Source organism: Schistocerca americana, chromosome 3, assembly GCF_021461395.2.
Source record: "Schistocerca americana isolate TAMUIC-IGC-003095 chromosome 3, iqSchAmer2.1, whole genome shotgun sequence".
In the NCBI taxonomy this organism is placed as follows: Eukaryota; Metazoa; Arthropoda; class Insecta; order Orthoptera; family Acrididae; genus Schistocerca; species Schistocerca americana.
The window spans coordinates 815,659,491-815,679,590 of NC_060121.1; the positions used below are offsets into that span (position 1 = coordinate 815,659,491).

Below are 20,100 nucleotides of genomic sequence, written 5' to 3' on the forward strand. Positions count from 1 at the left end.
TGTTTAGGTCAACCTGTGCAGAATCCATCAGCACGACATATTTTCCGAGCTAAATGTACATGCAATCTTCAATATGCTTAAGGATGTCTCTGTCTCACAGGAAGGGAAGTGCTGGTCCTCTTCAATTATGCTGAGCACAGCACTGATATCTTTTGGATCAATGGCTTTTGTTCGATCTTTCCAAAATTCATCTCTGCCGGAAGTATCCTGATAGCAAAATTCTTCAAATCAATCGCAAACAATCTTTTCTGAAGCTGATTGATTACCAAAAGGTGAAAAAAGTGATTTGAGACATTGTTATTTGAAGCCGTAACAAATACGGTTAAAAAATCTGCTGTCAAAAACATTCACAGGAAATTTCCATTTTTTTCACTACACTTTGTTCACACGCACACTTCATATAAACAACTAGGCCCATTTCTGAGCTGGCATATAAACAACTTGGCCCATTTCTGAGCTGCCATTGCTTTAACAACAACAAATGATAAATTGTAGAATCATGGTAATGTCATACCTCAACATCAGTCACAGTCATTAGTAAAATCATAAAAGGTGACCCTCATATCTCAGGAGCCAGAGCAGGTTATAAGGAAGTTGGTGCAGACCTTGTAAATTGAAGGAGGAGGTTATTATAGACAAGTGATATTAAAAGGTAAATGCAACAACCTGGTAAAGGAAATTCAATATTTCACAGCAATATAATTGAATTTAACAGGGAATCGAATGATGTGAAAATCATTCTACTCCGCTGCAGAAGATCTTCACAAGAACTATTAAAATTCTAGGCTAAAATCAAACAGTGGAAAATCCAGCATGGAATGTAAAAAACATAACCCATGCAAAGTAGAGTCCCATTAATGCGAACTAATTGGTTTGGTTGGTTGGTTCGGGGAAGGAGACCAGACAGCGAGGTCATCGGTCTCATCGGATTAGGGAAGGACGGGGAAGGAAGTCGGCCATGCCCTTTGAAAGGAACCATCCCGGCATTTACCTGGAGCGATTTAGGGAAATCACGGAAAACCTAAATCAGGATGGCCGGATGCGGGATTGAACCGTCGTCCTACCGAATGCGAGTCCAGTGTCTAACCACTGCGCCACCTCGCTCGGTGAAGTAATTGGGACCGGACCTTGTTCGGATTAGTCGGAATTACGGTGACGAGTTTCTAGAATGAAGTATACCAAGCAGATAAGTAGGTACACCATGGTAACAAATGGGAACAAGTGTGGGAACAATGGCTCACTCTCACTCCCTGCCCTTGTTGTTGTGCATTGTTGAGACCTCTCTACATCTACATGGTTACTCTGCAATTCACACTTGGCTAAGATCAAAGTGTAGTATCTGTTCTTATCAGCTTAATATCTGATACGTCCTGCATCGCAGGACCAGAATATTAAACTCATTTTTGGCTCATGACAGAGTGCTAGGGGCTTGCTCCACCTCTGTCACAGGTTGGCCCGGCATTACAGTACCGCCGGGATCGGCCCACCTAAAATGAATTAAAACACAGCCTGACATGAGAATCTTCTGCAGTGATCAGATATTCTGCTGGTAGCAAAACTTGTCGTAGTTGTCGTGCCTGGCAGAGGGTTCATTGAACCATTTTGATACTACTTCTCTACCATTCCACTCTTGAATGGTGTGTGGGAAAAAGGACCACCTAAATCTTTACGTTTGAGCTGAGGGGGTTGGGTTGTTTGGGGAAGGAGACCAGACAGCGAGGTCATCGGTCTCATTGGATTAGGGAAGGATGGGGAAGGAAGTCGGCCGTGCCCTTTCAAAGGAACCATCCCGGCATTTGCCTGGAGCGATTTAGGGAAATCACGGAAAACCTAAATCAGGATGGCCGGACGTGGGATTGAAACGTCGTCCTCCCGAATGCGAGTCCAGTGTGCTAACCACTGCACCACCTCGCTCGGTGTTTGAGCTGATTTCTCTTATTTTATTATGATGAGCATTTCTCCCTATGGAGGTGGGTGTCAACAAAATATTTTCGCATTCGGAAGAGAAAGCTGGTGATTGAAATTTTGTAAATAGATCTTGCCGCAAAGAAAACTGCCTTTGTTTCATTGACTGCCACTCCAAATCGCGTATCACATCAGTGACACTCTCACCCCTATTGCACGATAACACGAAACGAGCTGCCTTTCTTTGCACTTTTTCAATGTCCTCTGTCAATCCTACCTGGTAAGGATCCCACACTGTGCAGCAATATTCCAGAAGAGGACGGACAAGTGTAATGTAGGCTGTCTCTTTAGTGGGTTTGTCGCATCTTCTAAGTGTTCTGCCAACAAAGCGCAGTCTTTGTTTTGCCTTCCCCACAATATTATCTATGTGGTCTTTCCAATTTAAGTTGCTCGTAATTGTAATTCCTAAGTATTTAGTCGAATTGACAGCCATCAGATTTGTGCAATTTATCATATACCCAAAATTTATCGGATTTCTTTTAGTACCCATGTAGATGACCTCGCACTTTTCTTTGTTTAGTGCCAATTGCCACTTTTCGCACCATACACAAATTCTCTTTAGATCGTTTTGTAACTGGAATTGATCATATGATGATTTTACTATACGGTAAATTACAGTGTCATCTCCAAACAATCTAAGTGGGGTGCTCAGATTATCACCTAGATCATTTATATGTAAATCAGGAACAGCAGAAGGCCTATGACACTACCTTGCGGAACGCCAGATATCACTTCTGTTCTACTCGATGATTTACCATCTATGACTACAAATTGTGACCTCTCTGAGAGGAAATCACAAATCCAGTCACACAACTGAGATGATACTCCATACACACGCAATTTGATTAATAGTCACTTGTGAGGAACGGTATCAAAAGCCTTCTGGAAATATATGAATATGGAATCAATCTGAGATCCCTTATCAACAGCACTCATTACTTCATGGGAATCAAGAGCTTGCTGTGTTGCACAGCTGCAGTCAGTGCACTGCCAATTGGCTCACAAAGCGCTGGATTATGTTAAGTTATTGATAGCTGGCAAGCGTAACATTTGTGATGTATTCGTTCAGGTGTAGTGGAGTGCGTATTTTCATTATGAGTAAACGGAAACATACAATGTTAATTCTCAAAGAAAAACTGAATGCTTTGAAGCGGATAGACAATGGTGAGAATGTATCTAAACTTGCAATGGAACTGGGTGTTGCCAAAGCAAACATTTGTGATTGGAAGAAGAGCCGAGTGAAGCTTGAACAGTCTTGTGCAATATCTTCGGGAAAAACACTCGAAATTCGGCAGACTTTGAAACAGTCCCAGTATGATAAAATGGATGAAACTCTTTTCCTTTGGTTTATGCAGGAAAGAGAAAGGGGAACTCCTCTACGTGGAGCACAGGTTCAGGAGATGGCTGTCTACCTGAACAAGCTAATGAATGGTCAGGAGTCTTTTAGTGTGAGCACAGGTTGGTTGGACAGATTCGAAAAATGACATTGAATCCGTCAGCTAACAATTACTGGAGAGAAGCTTTCTTTTGTCCATGATGCAGCGAAGGAATAGTTGGGTAAGCTTGAAAAAATGATATGAGGGGGAGAGTATTCTCCCCAACAAATTTATAACACTGACGAGACTGGCCTTAATTTTAGGGCATTGAAAACGAAAAGCCTGACATCAAAAGCAGAAGACCATGCTCCTGGTTTTAAAATGTGCAAAGATCGTGTGACTTTATTAGCATGTAGCAATGCTGCTGGTAATCACAAGCTGCCTTTAATGCTGATTGGCAAATATGCTAGGCCCAGAGCTTTTAAAAACTGCAACATGAAGTCCCTGCCCGTATATTATAGCAACCAGAAAAATGCACGGATGGATGGTAAGCTGTTCAAAAAATGGTTTCACGGCCAGTTTGTTCCCTCTGTTCAACAGTTTTCTAAGGAGAATCATTTGTCTCCCTGTGCAATCCTATCGATTGATAACGCGCCATCTCACCCCAGCACTGTGGAATTATGTAATGGCAAATTTGTGGCGAAGTTTTTGCTGCCAAATGTTACACCACTTCTACAGCTGATGGTCCAGGGCATACTGAAAACATCAAAATTGATTTACAGAAAACAATTTTTAAGAATGCTGATCCAAGAAGATAGCATTCCTTTAGTGGACAAAATAAAAAAGACCAACGTGAAGGACATTGTTTATTGAGCTGCTGAGGCATGGCAGAATATTTCAGAAAATACTATGAGAAAATCATGGAGAAAACTGTGGACATCTCTTGAATTTCAGGGCAACCTGGTTGAAAATGAAGAGGAAAATCTACTACAAATGATACAGACACTCCCTGGATGTGAAGAAGCTAGTGAAGGAGACGTAGATGAGTGGATGGCAGCAGATGGGGCATGTGTGGAGAACCTCAATGATGCTGATTTAGTTGCTGCTGTGACCAGGAAGAAGTGGACTGCTGTGATGGAAGTGACAATGAGCCTGAAAGCAACAAAGGACAGCTGGTGCCACACAGTGACGCAGCAGAAGCCCTTGACCTCGTGTTGCATTGTTTGGAGCAACAGCCCACTGCTACACCTGCTGATTTTATGTTTATGAGACAATCGCACAACTATGTGTCATATAACAGGCTGTCTTCATTATGCCAGAAAACAATGACTGAGTTTTTCTCATCTAAAAAGTAGGGATAAAATGTCGGCTGTATTTTAGTAAGTTTGACAGCTTTTCTTTCATTGTTATGCATTGTTTAACCTAATGTTTTCTTACCAATTTTTCTAATACATGTTTACTGTACTGTGTAAATTAAAATAGTGTGTATGTGGGGCAGTTTACCACACAGTTTTCCATACTTAGACTAACATGTTTCATGTTTGGATTAACCAAACTTTCAGATTACTGGGGTTTGGATTAGTGAAACTCTGCTGCAATTGAATTTCAGGGAATCAAATGATGAGAAAATAATTCTACTCCACTGCAGAGGATCTTCACAGGAAGTGTTAAAATTCTAGGCTAAAATCAAACAGTGGAAAATCCAGGATGGAATGTAACAAATACAACCACTGCCTCCAACCCCTTACCTCATGGCTCATACCCCTGTAACAGACGTAGATGCAAGACGTGTCCCAAACATCCTCCCACCACCACCACCTACTCCAGTCCAGTCACAAACTTCACCCATCCCATCAAAGGCAGGGCTACCTGTGAAACCTGTCATGTGATCTACAAGCTAAGCTGCAACCAGTGTGCTGCATTCTATGTTGGCATGACAACCAACAAGATGTCTGTCCGCATAAGTGACCACCGACAAATTGTGGCCAAGAAATAAGTGTACCACCCTGTTGCTGAGCACACTGCCCAACAGACATCCTTCATTTCAATGACTGTTTCACAGCCTGTGCCACATGGATCCTTCCCACCATCACCAGCTTTTCTGAATTGAGCAGCTGGAAACTTTGCCTGCAATACATCCTATGTTCCTGTCAACCTCCTGCCCTCAACCTTCGTTACTCACTGTCCTCACCCGACCAGCTCCTTCCCTGTTCCCCATTCCAGCACTACACAGTTATCAGTCCACCATCACACCCAGTCTTTTTACTTCTCTCCTTTTCCATCATTCCTCCCCACCACTCCCCCACCATCCGTCTAACCTGCAGCACTTCACTGTCCACCAACCCCACCATAATATCCCTCCCCAACCCAGCCTCCTCTTTACCCCCCACCCAGTCGCCACTCTCATCATTCACTGATGTTGCTGCCTGCAGTGTGGTTTCAGTTGCATGAGTCTGCAATCATTTGTGTGTGTGTGTGTGTGTGTGTGTGTGTGTGTGTGTGTGTGTGTGTGTGTGTGTGTGTGTGTGTGTGCGCGTGCGTGTCTGTCGTCTATTGATGATGAAGGTCTTATTGGCTGAAAGCTTTATCTGTGATAGTCTTTTTGTTGTGCCTATCTGCGACTCAAAATTCTAGGCTAATGTTACAATTAATATTAGGAATGTGACAATGATGAGGCCCCATACTCCAAAGAGTGAAGGGGACGATGCGGGAGACCAGCATCGCTGTACTAGGCGAGGTCCTTGTGGAGGTGGTTTGCCATTGCCTTCATCCAATCGTAATGGGGATGAATAATGATGAAGACGGCACAACAACACCCAGTCATCTCGAGGCAGAAAAAATCCTTGACCCCGCCGGGAATCGAACCCGGGACCCCGTACACGGGAAGTGAGAATGCCACCGCAAGATCATGAGCTGCAGACATCAGCAATGTAACTATAATATTTCGTTAAGTCACTGTTGTATTACACTTAACTAAATTGTACACATCTAACTTTTCAGGTTTGCACATATCTCACTGCAAGACCACGGAAATTTGATTCATAAAATGTAATTCAATTTAATATTATACTGCTTGGTACAATACATGTTACAAAGGCCTATTCCTTCTTATGTTTGCTTCATAAGAAGAGAGGTTCTAGGCAATGTCACGGTGAAAAATCTGGAGTAAATCCATGGGATACAACTTCGCAATCTTAGGTCTACCTCTTTCACAGTTTACCTGTACGATCAGCTTAAATATCACATGTTCACTACTGTAACACCGGGAACTTACATCAAAATACTTCAAAAGTAATAGACTTACTGCTAGCACACACACAAAATTAAAGCAGTATCTTCATTTAACAGGTGACAAGAATAGAATAATCCATATTAAGAACATACATCCTGGTCTCGAATTGTTTATCCAACTTTCGAAGTATCATCTTCATTAAAAATGAAAGAAAATAATGCTATCCCATCAGGACGAAGTATGACATTAACTGTAGTATGACATTAACTGTAGTACAAATTCTGGAAATTCCTACTGATATTACTCATTAGCAAAGTAGAATGTACGTTGGGCATCAACAAATAAATATTGTGTGGCTCTTTAGCTGCAGGTCAAGTTCAGTATTTATTTGTTAAATAGTTTCTCAGTTTGCATAACGGAGTTATGTAAAAACAGTCCCAGATAGACAATCCCCCCCCACAATTACAGAAACTATCCAAGTGACACCTGTGTCATCAGTGACACTGTTCATAAGACCTCAGAGACAGCTGTAAACAAGGAGCAGCAAGCGACTAGTTGGGAATAGACCATTAACTTGTAATACAAAGGATGGCATACAATTTTTGAAGTAAATATTTATTATATACTAAATGCATTAGCATAATAAAGATTCATCAGGATACGATATAGGGACACAATCAGGTGTGGCCAAAAACATTATGTTTGCTGTCACCAGTCGCATGTAAAACACCAGAACTCCTGACAGCAAGTGGAGAAACTCTCAGGATGACTAATAAACAAAATAAGCCAGACGTTAGTGACAAAACCACACACTGTATAGCAAATAAAAGACACTTATTGACGAATTTTAACTAGAAGACTTTATGTCACACAATGACATCATCAATGATGGTATTGTGGAGAATGCTATGCCATTAGAGTTTTGTCAACAGGAGGCCTACAAAATAGCCAGTATTTTACTCTATAAACTTGTCTTACATGTTTCTTTTATAATGACATAATCCAAGTCTTGCAGCCATATCCCAAGAGTCTACATTAATAAAATATCAGCTCTTTTCAATCTGTATGTAAGTGCTCTACAAACAACAACTTTGGCTGTGGCGAGAAAGAAATACAATTGGCATGCTGTTCCTTTAGGTACAACCAGAATTATGCTTCCAAAATATAATACAATACACTTCTTATTATGTCAAATGGCTCTGAGCACTATGCAACTTAACTTAGAACTAATTAAACCTAATTAACCTAAGGACATCACACACATCCATGCCCGAGGCAGGATTCGAACCTGCGACCACAGCGGTCGATCGGCTCCAGGCTGTAGTGCCTAGAACCGCACGGCCACTCCGGCCTGCTCTTATTATGTCCCTACTAAATATTTGTGGCATGATGTTTTTTGTCTATATATTCGTTTTTCGAAATAGTAAACAGAACAGAATTTTCACACCTACACCCATAGTCTCTGATTAGGTATTACGCTGAAGACGAAAAAACAGGGTGTTGGCGAAATAATGTTTCAGGCCATGATAGATCAAGTAAACAAATGTCAGTACACAAGTACCGATCTATATTAATGATTCTGTACAATACGTATCGAGATTTAAAACATCTTTAGGCAGTAATGATGTTGCGTATTATTTAGTGAGTCTGTGTTGGAATCCATTTGAGTCTTGTTTTCTGGTCTTGCAGTAGTATGCGTATTCGTCATTTCCAGACGCGCCCAAGCAAGTTCGTTCAGGCTTAGTACCCACAAGGGTTATGAAATCAAAGCGCAACTAGAGTTACGAACAACTGATGTCTACAAACACAGCTGATTATTCAAAAATACACGAGATAACCCGCACATTTTTTCCAATAAGATGAGAATTCCCGAATATATCTATCGTTAGAGCATTACAATTACTTGGTACTCAGGTGATTGCAGACGTGAGTACAAGCTATACAACAAACTGTGAAACGTCATTCTTACCTCATATGCCTGGTTTATTTCCACGAATTTATTTTCGGCGGCGGGATCACTATTTTTATCAGGATGCCTAGAACAAACGACGTGTTTTAAGACGTCAAATGTCGTTGAGCACAATACAGCAATGCGGCTTTTGTTTTGCACAGTTTCATTTAACAAACTACTGACAACTGTTATGAACGCTTAAAACCGTTCCTTTGAAAAGCTGGGAGGCAATGAAACTCACCATTCTTTCGCTAACTGCTTGTATGCCTTCCTTATTTCTTGTAGTGTTGCTCTCCTATGTATTCCTAAAATTTGATATGGGTTACCTAAACCATGAACACCAGCAGTTATCAGAAAAAAGCAAATGAAATGACTGAGCCATTTCATTGCTTCTCGTTAATTTAGAAGTTAGAAAACACGTCCAACAACCATCAACAACAACGAAAAAAGTATTTACAAAATTAACACAAACACTATCACATATTGATCCGCGCCATGACAAAACACACCTCCTTGCCTACTGTCCACCACACGCCACAGGAATATCTGTGGCGTTTATTTTGGGAGCTAGCTAAAATGTTGGAAACTGGCAGTAAAAATTACTGTTCATATCAGTCAAAGATGGTTAATAAAAGTCAAATTATTTAGTTCGCGATGTATGGCATAGTTTTGGTTCACCATATTACATAACAAAAAGTAACTTCAATTCTCATTGAATTTGATCAACATTCCAAAACACATTTCAACGGCGGCACTCCCGCAGGCCTTCAACGGACTATCACATTATGGGACTTAACGTCACGTTAAGGTTTTTGGGAGGAAAGTCTTCATAGTATGGTCGTCTGTTAATGTCAAAAGTGAACCTGTTTTCGTGGGTTACAGTATTTAATTTTGTACTTTTTTATCTTCTTAACATTCATTTCATTACTGTGCTTTGTTTTCGTGGCAAAACTGGACTTTTTTTCCATTGCATGGTCTTTCATAAGCGAAGTCAGATATCTGAAAACGAAAAATTATTATAGCTTTATAGTAACAGAACGGAGCTGATATTTATAAATAAATACATATAAATGAAAGAAGCGATATCATTTAACAAAATTTTAGTGAAAAAGTAAGTTCTGGCAGGGTGAAAAATCCAGTTGTATATGACATTATTAGTTACAAAAGGGAAAAAAAACATGGATAATCTAAACCACCTCTATTTATTTCCTTATAAATATTGTTTGATGTGTTTGTATGTCTATATTTCATTAGCACTTTACCACATGGAATTGATCAAGAACATGGGTTGTTAAGGGGAGACAGAAGGCAAATGGCTTAAAAAAAAACGTGTTTGAAGAGCCCGCTAATCCCCGTGTAAACGGCACAAATTGTTCGTGAGTTGTGATCCCTCATTTAAATGCCATTCCCTCTTTTTTGTACCACGCAGTGAAAATTGCACCGATTTTGATATTTCTCGTAGCCATTTGCGGCATCTATTGCTTTTTCATGTCGAGATCAGTGAGGTCAATAGTATAGAACTCGCTGGTCAAGATTCCCTACTCTGTATCTCCTATCGATACCCTCCGTTCCGATCGCGTTTGTTAAGCCATGTTTTCACAGGCATGAATTTCTTACAGTTGCTTCCCCATACCACTAGGCTAACAAGTACGTTACCGTTCCCACACGTCGAAGTTGCAAATGCTGCTTACCCTACTTTACTCATACGAGAGTTTTTAGCGGGAGAGTTTATACTGATATCGATGAACAAAACTCGGACACACATATGTTGAGTATGGAAATGGACATCTTGCAGGAATAATTTTGGGACATCCAATACGCTAGTAATCAAGCTATCTGCCGAGGACGACATTACGTTTGAAAATCATTTTCGAATGAGAAAAATCAATTTTGAAATATTTTTGAGCCGTATTTTTGGCTCTTTACACACACTGACCAGCCAGAACATTATTTATTTACTTATTTATTATTAGTCCTATAGATCACACATTTTGTACAAAAAAATGTATCATGATGTACGAAAAGTCAGTTAAAAGTTATGGTAAGATGATGATGGTGGTAGATACTTCACGTAGCAGAATACATATAAGACGTAAATACAATATTACAAATTATTTTACTTAGTATAAATAAATACAAGTGTATAACAAACGAAAATGTACGTTACTAAGAAATATTCCACACGTTCTCCATAGACCATATCTCAATACAGACCACCAAACTACTTTCGATACAAACTTATCCAGATGACAGCAGCATCACCTGGCAAAGAATGACTTCTAGTCAGACATATCCATGGCGCATGTAGTAACAATGAGCATGCTCTCCGTTTGTTGAATGGGGAAGACGTGGGATCTATCTGAGTTTGACTGAGGGTAGATTGTGATGGCCCGGAGGCTTAGCACGAACATTTCAGGTGCTCAAGGAGTGCTGTGGTGAGTGTCGTCAACAAGTGGCGAAACCAAGGTGTAACCAGGTTCAGATGTCGTAGGGTTGGGCGGCCACTCCTCATTACGGATATCGGACGTTGTAGGCTGGGCAGACTGGTAAAACAGAACAGGCGGTGGAGTGTGGTGGAACTAATAACAGACTTTAATGCTGAGCAGAGTACAAGTGTGTCTGAACACACAGTGCATCGAACACACCATGATGGGTCTCTGTAGGTGACGATGCATGCATGTGCCAGTTTTAACACTATAACATTGGCAACTACAACCGAAATGGGCACATAAACATCGGCACTGGACGTTGGAGCAATGGCAGAGCGTTACATGGTCTGATGAATCCCGGTACTTTCTTCATTATGCCGTTGGGAGGACGCGAATCCATCAGCTTCCAGGGGAACAGCTCCTTGTCACCTGCACTGTGGGATGGAGACAAGCTAGCGACTGCTCCATTTTGCTCTGGAGAACATTCACGTGGGCATACATGGGTCCAGTGAAGCTTGTGCAAGGCACCATGACGACCAAAGAGTATCACACACTGGCTGCAGATTACCTACACCCTTTCATGACGATCATGTTTCCCAAAGTCAGTGTCATTCTTCATCAAGATAATGTGTAATGTCTCAAGGCCAGGAGTGTGATGGAGCGGTTCAAGGAACATAGTGGCGAGTTCCAATTGATGTGCAGGCTCCCCAACTCGCCAAATCTGAATCCGATCGAAAACATCTGAAATGTGATTGAATGTGGCGTCAGAGCTCATCGCCCCCTGGTCGGAATTTACAGGAATTAGGTGACTTGTGCAGTGCCAACTCCCTCCAGCGACTCACCAAGACCTTACTGATCCTTCGTAAAGGTGGACATATCGTCTACTAGGTAGGTGGTCATAATGTTCTGGCTGATCAGTGTAAGTCCAATACACATATGTAAGATACCATTCCAACTCGCATTAAATTACAAGTAACATTGAAATATCTGGTGGCTGGGGTCACTGCAATACAGGTATTTCATTCCAAAAACCACTGTTTTTAAATTTTTATGTTAGCTTCAATACACTGAAAGTACATCAGAAAGTAGGTTTTGTCTCAGCAGCTCAGCTTTGCTTTCATTTTCAGGGTTAGTCAAGGATCTGATCTGTCACTGGTGCTATAAATATAAGTTTGTTTTACCGGGTATAGTACTTAATTTTGTAATCAGTCTTTGTGCTACTGTATGGAACAGTCATTACTCAATGACAGCCCTAGTACAAACAGTTACATTTGTTTGGATTTTAATGAGAGCCAAGAGAAGTTTTAAATCTCTAAAACCACAAATGAGTTTCCATTTCATTGCAATATTTACGGTCAATGACTAAAGTAAAAATTATCATTATACTAAAATAAAAAATACACTCAGAGTATTGACTGCTCTGCAGTAAAATTAGCCTTAGCAACATCATACAGTTACAACACTGTTTAATGCGTTTCGTCACTTCAAACGGTGTTGTGTAACTCTGTTACAAATAGTGACTACAGTTGTTAAATGCTAAAAAGTTGTTCATGGTGCACTGTTTAGAAACAATTTGCCACTTTAGAAAGTATTTATTTACCTAGTTGAAGACCAAGCCAAGTATTCTGGAATGATGCTAACTTTTCACATAAAGAAACGCAAGAGTCTGGATCAGTACTGTCCAACGAACCAGAGCATAATGAGAGCAGTTCCACCTGCTGGCAGCTGCTGAAGTTCATAGGCGATGTAAGAAATTCATGAGTGTGGAAACATGCCTTTATTGTTTTGGAGCATTGTTGTTTGTACTTAGTGAAGTTTGTTGTGAGTGAGCTAGGTGTTGATTTATACACTCCTGGAAATTGAAATAAGAACACCGTGAATTCATTGTCCCAGGAAGGGGAAACTTTATTGACACATTCCTGGGGACAGATACATCACATGATCACACTGACAGAACCACAGGCACATAGACACAGGCAACAGAGCATGCACAATGTCGGCACTAGTACAGTGTATATCCACCTTTCGCAGCAATGCAGGCTGCTATTCTCCCATGGAGACGATCGTAGAGATGCTGGATGTAGTCCTGTGGAACGGCTTGCCATGCCATTTCCACCTGGCGCCTCAGTTGGACCAGCGTTCGTGCTGGACGTGCAGACCGCGTGAGACAACGCTTCATCCAGTCCCAAACATGCTCAATGGGGGACAGATCCGGAGATCTTGCTGGCCAGGGTAGTTGACTTACACCTTCTAGAGCACGTTGGGTGGCACGGGATACATGCGGACGTGCATTGTCCTGTTGGAACAGCAAGTTCCCTTGCCGGTCTAGGAATGGTAGAACGATGGGTTCGATGACGGTTTGGATGTACCGTGCACTATTCAGTGTCCCCTCGACGATCACCAGTGGTGTACGGCCAGTGTAGGAGATCGCTCCCCACGCCATGATGCCGGGTGTTGGCCCTGTGTGCCTCGGTCGTATGCAGTCCTGATTGTGGCGCTCACCTGCACGGCGCCAAACACGCATACGACCATCATTGGCACCAAGGCAGAAGCGACTCTCATCGCTGAAGACGACACGTCTCCATTCGTCCATCCATTCACGCCTGTCGCGACACCACTGGAGGCGGGCTGCACGATGTTGGGGCGTGAGCGGAAGACGGCCTAACGGTGTGCGGGACCGTAGCGCAGCTTCATGGAGACGGTTGCGAATGGTCCTCGCCGATACCCCAGGAGCAACAGTGTCCCTAATTTGCTGGGAAGTGGCGGTGCGGTCCCCTACGGCACTGCGTAGGATCCTACAGTCTTGGCGTGCATCCGTGCGTCGCTGCGGTCCGTTCCCAGGTCGAAGGGCACGTGCACCTTCCGCCGACCACTGGCGACAACATCGATGTACTGTGGAGACCTCACGCCCCACGTGTTGAGCAATTCGGCGGTATGTCCACCCGGCCTCCCGCATGCCCACTATACGCCCTCGCTCAAAGTCCGTCAACTGCACATACGGTTCACGTCCACACTGTCGCAGCATGCTACCAGTGTTAAAGACTGCGATGGAGCTCCGTATGCCACGGCAAACTGGCTGACACTGACGGCGGCGGTGCACAAATGCTGCGCAGCTAGCGCCATTCGACGGCCAACACCGCGGTTCCTGGTGTGTCCGCTGTGCCGTGCGTGTGATCATTGCTTGTACAACCCTCTCACAGTGTCCGGAGCAAGTATGGTGGGTCTGACACACCGGTGTCAATGTGTTCTTTTTTCCATTTCCAGGAGTGTATTTCTCTGGGTTCACACATCTTTATAAAAACGTTACAAGTAAAGAAATTCTCTCCTAAAATAAAATTCAGAGGAAAAAAATGTGTAAAGGCACATGAAAGAAACCAAGAATGTCAGATCAAAGAAAATCAGTCCCTCAAGAAAGTGTTCCAGCATCTTCAAGGCTTTTCCCCATAGTGAGCTGGTGGAGATGGACACTCATTTGAAAATACTGTGGTGAACTTCAGTATGCTTTGTTATATTATTTCCAAAAATACTGTGCGTAGAATGTGTGGTAGTCACATATTTTTGGGAGAGAATAACTATCCTCACAAAAGGGTTGTGTCAAAACTGACATTGAATTGTGCAAAGTGTGAAGCAGTCATTACAACGATGGCATCACAGATGCAAAATAGTGTATTCAAGTACAACATAAGAAAAGTTTGTGGTCTTAGATCAGTTGGTAAGGGGATGGAGGCAGCCAAGCTCTTTCGTGCAATGCCTCACATTCTAAATACTCCTGTTAAATTTATGACTTATGATGAAATCATCAGAAGTGTTGTTGCTGAAGTATGTAACCTTTCAATGCAGGAAGCAGCTGAAGAAGCACCCAAGAAAAGTTAAGACAGTGAAAATGGATACATTTGTTCATGTTTTGATGGCAACTGGCAGAAATGTGCCCATACTTCACTAAATGACTATATAATTTGATACCAGCAAGGTAACTGATGTAGAGATTCTAAGCAAGTACTGTGTTACTTGTGGCAGCGAACTGAGAAAGAGAATGAACAAAACTCTCAGAAGAATTATGCTGGTCCAAGTGGTGAGATGGAAGTAGCAGGAGTTCTCAGGATTTTTAATTGTTTGTTCAGATGCAAATAGAGGTGGTAGATACACACAGTATTTATGGGGCTGTAACAGTGAGGCTTATGACCAGATATATCCAGAAGAACCTTATGGTCCAAGTGTCACAATTTCCAAATTAGAATACACTGGGCACATTCAGAAGAGAAGGGGGTCCCATTTGAGAATTTTATCGAACTAAATTTCAAAATAGTGTTGGGACATGGTAGGAGGATATGTAGTAAAGGTAGCCTGACAACCGTTAAAATAGATAATTACAGAATTACTATGGCTTGGGCATGTGAAGAAATGTTGGGAATTAAAAATATATGAAGAAAGTTGCATGCACTCTCTTTTCCATAAGCTTTCCACAAATGAAAATCCTCAGCATTTTCTTCACTTAGCTGATCCTGACACTTTGTGCAAATACATGAGAAGTGATACGTATATTTAGAGATCTTTATAAATATACTTCATTGGAGAAATGTCTTCAGCAGAAAACACAAAATTTAAATGAATGTGTGAAATCTGTCATTTGGCCCTGGCTATCAAAAACTGTATTTGTTCAAATTGCAACTCTCAAATTTGGTGTTTATGGTGCAATTTTTTGCTTCCCTAACTGAATTTTTGGAAGCACTGGGCATAAAATCTAGTGGAAATACTACAAAATCCTTGGTACAAATAGGTAAAGAGAGTATCTGCACAGCAGAAAGTGCTAATTTAAAATGCACAAAAGAAGCAAGACAAAAAATAAGATGGATCAAGAGAAGAAAAGAAGACCAATATGATTCAGATGATGCTCAATATGGCACAGGAAAATATTAATTGGAAGTAATTCTCATAATTAAGTACACTAAAACTGCAGTATTAAATTTTATATTGATTTTTCTCAAAAGCACATTTTATGTTTTTCAGCTGATGTTATTTTCTGAAATAAACTGCTTAGAAATATAAAAATTGGTCAGTTTGTACTCAGGATGGTAATAAGTTATTAGAAATAAATTTTGAACTACAAAACCAACAGAAACTGTTTTGTGGCGTTTAAGGTTTAAAAAAGTAAAATTTATTAGAGAGAGATTTAAAAAAATATTTGAAATCCATAAGAAGTAAATTCAGACATATGTGTTATGTACATTCAGGAAATATTTCCGATTCTATCACATAGTTCTCCTCAAAAGTGCGTCTATTCGAAGGATGAAATATTGGCAGAATAGGAATAAAAATGGATGAAAACACACACTATTTAAAAGATGTATCAGTTCCACAATTTTGAAGATATGGCAGTGAAATTTTGTTCTATCCTATACAGAGGATGAAATATCATTGGCAGAATAGGAATAAAAATTGATGAAAACACACACTATTTAAAAGATGTATCAATTCCACAATTTTGAAGATATGGCAGTGAAATTTTGTTCCATCCTAAACATGAAATTAACACATTTACTCTCAATTTCCTTGGATTTTCTCGGAAACTATTAAAGGGATTTCTAGAAAGTAGTCCCTGTTTAATCTCTTTGTGTATAGTAAGCTTCTCTCATGAGGTTTCTTGAATATATAGGAGAATTTTAATAATGTTTTAGTTATAATTCTGTAAGCAAAATGCCAAGCACTTTCTCCCATACATCACCTTAGATTCAGAATTTCAAAACTTACAGTTGGGACAATATTTATTGGGTTTATAGAAATAGATGTACAAAATTTCATAATTTTATCATTCATAGATTCTGAGAAAAAGGGACATAAACTACAAGAAAACATAATTTTCAGGAAATGCTATTTCAGGTTCAACCTAACGTTTTTCCTTATGCCACTTCTTCAGAAGACCTCCCAGATTTTTTCCCTTCAAGGCATCTCTTCTAGTTTCTTCTTCTCTGCCTTCTTTCCCTTACCAGGTCTTCCAATCACTTTTTAGCTCCAGAGAGGTGGTGTAAATCCATTTTCCTCAAGATATCTCGGGTGAATTTTCCCACCTTAAAGCTCATTTCCTCTAATACCTTCATAGTCCGTAAGTTCCTGTCATTAAATACAAGAATTGCATCATAACTTGTAATTTTGACAACTGTAGCAGATAAAAATATGACAAAACAAGAATAGTTCGTTTGTTGTTCATACGAAACAGAGTCACAGATGATCCATAAAACCAAAGGTTATGTATCACAACCTTCCAGATGCATCCTATGCAAGTTTGCTTCAAAATAATCCATGGAATCGTTGTTCACCAAGTTAAGGCCAATTCACACTGGTCATCATGACACCATCACGTCAGCACACTGTCACGTCAAAGTGAATTCTTGCATGGCTGCCCTCAAATTTTTACTTCTTTTTTTGCGGGAATTGCGATCTTCACAAGATGACTTTCAACATTTCTCACATGCAAAGTGCACATACATTATGGTAGTGTACATGGATGCTGAAGTCCACATTTGTACAAAAATGACTTTTATTGGACTCAAATGGTTTGCAGCTTGTGGGATAGATTATATATTAGAGAAGGAAGACAGAAGTGCAAAACAACACAAAAAAGAGTGTGGGTACGAAAATATCAATACGTGGTACAAAATGGGAGTTTCACACACTATACAAGGAGGTCAAGGAAGAAGAAACTGCATTTTTTATTTCAAAAAGTCGAAACATCACTTCTTCTCGTTTGTTTCATCAAATTGCACTCAGAATTACTAAAAGGAAGACAGTGTTGTGAACAGCCATAACACTGCATGAGAAATTGGTTTAAGTTTAATTGCTGGTTCAGTGCAAATTTTTGTGCAATAGTCATATCTCCCTCAAATGTCCTCCTGCTTAGCTGGGTGGTAATGTGCTTGGTTCGACTCCTGGCCGGGTTGGAGATTTTCTCCACTCAGGGGCATGGTGGTGTGTTGTCATCATCATTTCATCCTCATCATCGGCTGCAAGTCGCCCAATGTGGCGTCGCCTGAAATAAGACTTGCGCTTGGTGGCCAAACCCGAATGGGACCTCCTGGCTAACAATGCCATATGATCATTTCATTTCATCTCCCTCAAATACCTTTTACTTCAAGATTTATAGGTTTTCTTTACATCTTGTATTTGTCTTTTAATAGTGCCTTACGTGTACTGGGGTTAGATAGAGAAACCATGTAAATATTGACCACTGATGCTTGTAAAACTGTTTCACACAGAATCCAGACAGTTACTTGACAATAAATAAACACACCACAAACACATTTAATCAAACAGCTTGCAGTGTCTGAAGATTTCAGTCCATTTCTGTATGAATTACTACCAATGTCTGACAACACACAAATAAATTCCACCTACTAATCAATCTGATTCTACCCACAGTACTTTCTTCACTTGAAGTTGCAGCAATGTTTCAGTCCATTTTATTGTAGAATATAAAATATGGAATCGGTATGTACAAAAATAAATGTATTAGAGGGCAACTAATTTTGTAGACTCATGTCGTACAATTCAGACTGCTGCATCACAACTTCAATTAACCTTTCGTGAGTTATTATAAACTTTAGCAAAAGAAAAACGTATCGGAACAATTTACAGCCAACAATAAAAACTAATATCAACCATGAAAACCACGACAAAACGAAATACGGAGATCTGCACATAGGCTTGGGCCATGTGGTCAACAATGGACAGTCAGTGTCAGCTGTCAAAACTTGCTTCTTCAGAAACCTTGGTAGTGCCATTGTGTGACGTGATGGGATGGGATGGTCAGTGTACATGAGGCCATTCGTAATGCACTGCAGAATTTTTGACAGAATGGGATGTGATGTGACATGATGGCCAATGTGAATTGGTGTCTACTATTGAAGTGTTTCAAAAAGTGGTGGTGGAGGAAGGTTGCATCACATATTCAATTGTTTTTCAGGCACTCTGGATGCAATTTCGTCATTGAAACTTTTGGAACTTAATGTCCATGAGTTCTGCTAATAAATGAAAAAAAACTGAAAATTGGCATTTTGGTCGATTTCATGATCGTTCACCCTTAAGTTTGGTTTGGCCATTAATAAAATTTAACGTTTTTAGTTCCTCAGTTCCAATACTATACTCCAACTTTTTGTATCATGGATGGTAGCTCTTAACCTCACTTTCACCATTTGGTACAACGCCAAGCATATTTTCTCCAGTTCACACTGGCCATCACATCACATAACGTCAAAACATTCCACAATGGATTTCAAATGGTAGCATCAACACTGACCCTCATATCAGTTTGGGACATGGTACCACATCATCATCCATTATCGATCACATGACCCTCGAGCTCATTTTGTCCCAGTACACTGCCATGCTCTCATCCTCCACCCAATACACTGCCATGTTCCCATCCACCATAGTTCGTTTTGCCATGCTTTCATTAGGTTATGGTTTTTGTTAGTTAATGTCAGTTGTTATGCTATGTCTTTGTTATTTGTTCTTTGTGACTTGAACTGACTTGAAATGACATGATGGACAGTGTGAATACACCTTGATGTAACAGTACCATGATATGATGGCCAGTGTAAAAAGGTCTGTGGCATCACATGTGATGGCCAGTTAGAATTGACCTTAAGACTAGTTCACACAAGTAACAAATGTGATCCACAGCTTGTGCATTTCTGTAGTAGCACCACGATCTACCAATCACACAGGATGCCACAAATGCTATGTTGCTGGACAGTTTTCAACATGGCGTTAAATGAAACCATATGGGTGGGTATTAGTATTATAAAGTGGGTTATGGTATTAGAACTGTGTCAACAGTTATGTACAAGGGAGGCAAAACCTATATATTAGATCCGAAAATAGATTTTGTGCAGTGATAAATCAGAGGCCACAAATACATATACATAAGAAATGCAATTGAAGAAGAAAATGCTGTCCGCTATGACAAACTAACCAATATATGGCATGTATAAACATCATCTGCAGAGATGTTACTCTTACAAGATTATAGAATTTTATTGCACTCGTTGATCTAGGTATTTTGAATAACTAATTTTTAGTTTAACAGCTGCCATATCACACTCAGAGGCTGTTTCTGATATATAACTCACAATCTATTCAGTGCCTCATCTTACAAATCACAAAGATTATACAACTCACTTTTTTGGTTAAATATTAAGTTTATTTATTTAT

General features: G+C 40.4%; 1 protein-coding gene and 1 non-coding gene across 2 annotated transcripts in view; one reads left to right on the forward strand and one right to left on the reverse strand.

Moving 5' to 3' along the window:
* LOC124605419 (dnaJ homolog subfamily C member 16) overlaps window positions 1-8,986 on the reverse strand; it is a 172,365-nt gene extending 163,379 nt beyond the window's left edge. Inside the window, exons 1-2 of the mRNA XM_047137074.1 lie at window positions 8,706-8,986; window positions 8,483-8,549 (exon numbers count right to left, since the gene is read on the reverse strand). Coding sequence (XP_046993030.1) covers window positions 8,483-8,549; window positions 8,706-8,851 — 213 coding nt within the window. The 5' untranslated portion in view covers window positions 8,852-8,986. The remainder of the gene's footprint in view (window positions 1-8,482; window positions 8,550-8,705) is intronic.
* On the forward strand, window positions 1,294-1,492 carry LOC124608396. Its single transcript, XR_006979048.1, has one exon. It is a non-coding gene; the product is annotated as a U2 spliceosomal RNA (small nuclear RNA).
* Window positions 8,987-20,100: the final 11,114 nt, after the last annotated feature.